The 3,250-nt window shown below is 37.5% G+C and overlaps 1 protein-coding gene across 1 annotated transcript; it reads right to left on the bottom strand.

Moving 5' to 3' along the window:
* Positions 1-2,472: 2,472 nt before the first annotated feature.
* LOC145260197 (general transcription factor II-I repeat domain-containing protein 2A-like) lies at positions 2,473-2,883 on the bottom strand. The gene has a single exon (XM_080118021.1). It carries the CDS (start codon positions 2,881-2,883, stop codon positions 2,473-2,475), a length of 411 nt encoding a protein of 136 aa, XP_079974147.1.
* Positions 2,884-3,250: the final 367 nt, after the last annotated feature.

The raw sequence follows: 3,250 nt of genomic DNA on the forward strand, positions 1-3,250 counted from the left end.
CCCGTCTTTGTAGCTCTTCAACGTTTTGAATTTAACAAAAAAAATAAGAAGCTTTACTTTTGGTACGACCCTCGTGTGTGTTATTAGTTAATCATCATCATCATCATCATCATCATCATCATCATCATTAATCTATAACCTTTTCTTTTCAGATTATTAAAGCATCATTTATATGTTTTGCGATATTCCCATCCATGTTGACTCGAAAATTACTTTCTTTAGTCATTCAGCATCATGATAATGCGCGTCCTCATACGGTACTACTGATCAAGTATCTCCTGCGAGAATTGGGTTGGAAAATCTTTCCCCATCCTGCATATTATCATCGCATTATCACTTACCTCTTATATTACAAAACCATTTAGATCAGGCATGTCAAACTCAGAGCCCCTCGGGGCCACAGGAATCAGTTTGTGTTGGCATGAGGGACGCACCCCTACAATATTAATCAAAGTCGTTAAATAAAAATCATTGCTGAATATTGCGCGAGCCTTTTCTAGTCTCACACAAAAACATGCGTTCACATTTCAAGCCATATTACTTGTCATATACATACGCGCACACAAACATACGCGCCCACGTCCACACAGGTACATATATTCACGTTCGCGTACATACACTCACATTCACGTGTATATACACACACGCTAACATACACACATGTACTCACACACGCGCACACAAGGACAACGTCACTTCCCCTTTCAAAGGAAATCCACACATACGCAAAAGACCAGCGGAAACACCTATAAAAGCAAGAGCAATAAGCAGCTTCTCCCTTTTTCAGACCAGCTTCCTAGCTGGGCGGTCTACAGACCGACAGCGTGCCTTTTCGGCAGGCGCGCGCACGCGTGTGCTTCACACCACTTGCTACTATGTGGGACAAAAAAGCCAACAGACAGCACGTACACTTTATACGCTTTCTCTCTCCATGAACTGGATTGACTTCCTCACTCTATCTCCCCTTCGGCTTCGGTCCATCAACACAGACATGTGCGCGACTCTCTACTGAGCTTAACCCTCTCTTTCTACAGGCCGGCTTGCCACTTCGCGTTTCTCTATTGCATTCCCCGTTCCTTCCACGTGCGTAGTCGTCAACGGTCGAATGAACACGTGTACACCCAAGACTTTCATTTCTCAACAGAAAATAAACGACAGGTTTATTTTATTCCAGCGTTTGAGTTCTTTGTTTCCTTCTTTCCATCCTTTTCATTATTTTCTTTTGTAACAGGATTAGGATTTATATATCCTGGTCCTCTACAATATGTTTCTTTTACCGTTAATTTAGAAACATGCAATAGTTTGGTCATATTCAAGAATGCAAGTTAAAAGTACTTGTAATTTAACAAAAGAATATAACAAAAGAAATTAGCATGACATATAAATCTTTTCTTTATTTCAATATAACGAAAATTTAAAAAGCAACATACATAGCCAACATGTATTTGAATGCAACAAATGCAATGCACACAAATTATAATTATTCAAAAATGAACATTTATTATCAAATACTCAAATATGTTTCGTGTTTTGTCCTGAGGTTTGAGACCTCTTGTTCTTGACAAGCTTTGGTATGTCTGGCTGAAGTTTTTGTGTGTTTCTGAGCTTTACAAAAGAAGATAAGTGTTTGTCAGCCAACATAGTTCTCTGAGAAGTCTTTATTAATTTCATGAAGGAAAATAATTGTTTGCACAAATAGGTGGAACCAAACATTACCACAGTCCGTGTGACAAACTTTCTGAAATTTATAAACCTTTTCGGGAGGTATGAAAATAAATCAGGTATTCCCCCTTCAAAATACTTTGCTCTGAGTAAAGAATCTGACTGCATTTCTAACAGTTTTATTTGTAGGCTTTCGTCTGCCTTAGCAACATCAAAGGTAAATGGCGCTGTGAATAATGCAAACTCTTGCTCAAAATATGAGAAATCACGAAATCTTTCTTGAAACTCCTTTAACAATGATTCCATGTGACTGTTATACTTGACAAAACTTAGTGCTAACTTAGTATTAGCACTATTTTTTAACTCTTTGCACGTAGGAAAATGAATTAAATTTTCATTTGAGACTTGTGACTTCCATAATCTCAACTTTGTAATGAAGCATTTGACGTCATCATAAAACAGAGTGATAAGCTTGTTTTTACCTGTCATTTCAAATTGAGATCGTTTAATTGTGCTGCAATGTCCACGGCAAAAGCTAGATCCTGAAGCCAACTTTCATCTTTCATTTCATCAGTATTTCCACCTTTCATCTCCAAAAAAGTGATTATTTCCTATATTAACAAATAAAATCTTTTCAACACTTTGTGACATGACAACCAGCGTACATCTGTGTAGAATGGAACATTGGTGAACTGATTATCCATATCTTCTAACAACTGGTTGAATTGACGGTGGTTGAGAGAACGACCTCTGATATAGTTCACTATTTTTATGACTAAACTAAGCATATGATCCAATTTAAAAATAATTTTAACACAAATTTTGGTGATGAATAATACAGTGGAAATGTGGAAATTGCAAATCCGGATGTAAATTCTTTATTTTTGCTTGCAACTTGGCAGCAACAACATTATGTCTGCCAATTCTGCCAACCATATTCGCTGCACCGTCAGTAGACAGGCATACAAGCTTGCTAAAATCTAAATCATATTCATGCAGAGCCTGTTCAACGTTCTCAAAGATGTTATGACTTGTTGTAGTGTCATGCATAGGGATTAGTTCAATCAGTTCTTCATAAATGCTGAATTTATTGTCACAGGCCCTGATGAAGACCGCAAGCTGTGCTATCCCAGTGATATCGACAGTCTCATCAATTGCAATTGAAAACTGTTCGAATCTTAATGATTCGGCTTTCAACTGTTGCTTCAAATCACTTGACATTTCATCAATCCGTTCAGCAACAGTGTTTCTGGTGAGGGAAATATTTTTGAACAAGTGTGCTTTTTTCCGGACACACAACTTCGGCCGTTTTTATAAGGCATTGTTTCACAAAATCTCCTTCGGTGTAGGATTTCCCATGCATCGCTATCAATCGACTGAGTTCATAGCTTGCAGTAACGGAAGCGACATTTACTTGATGACTTTTTTGTAAAAAAGGCCTGTTGCTGTGTCAAATTAACCGTCAATTCTTTGAGCATTGAAACACGCATGGGGCTTTCATATTTATTATAAGACAAATGATTCGTTTCATAATGTCTTTGCAGGTTATACGTCTTCGGCGTAGAAATATGGTTATTGCAAATTAAAC

The sequence above is a fragment of the Euprymna scolopes genome, chromosome 36, assembly GCF_053919585.1.
Source record: "Euprymna scolopes isolate OS-2025 chromosome 36, ASM5391958v1, whole genome shotgun sequence".
In the NCBI taxonomy this organism is placed as follows: Eukaryota; Metazoa; Mollusca; class Cephalopoda; order Sepiida; family Sepiolidae; genus Euprymna; species Euprymna scolopes.

Bases quoted from the DNA above. Each gene is read 5' to 3' on its own strand.
- LOC145260197 (XM_080118021.1), bottom strand. From the start codon at position 2,883: ATGTCAAGTGATTTGAAGCAACAGTTGAAAGCCGAATCATTAAGATTC.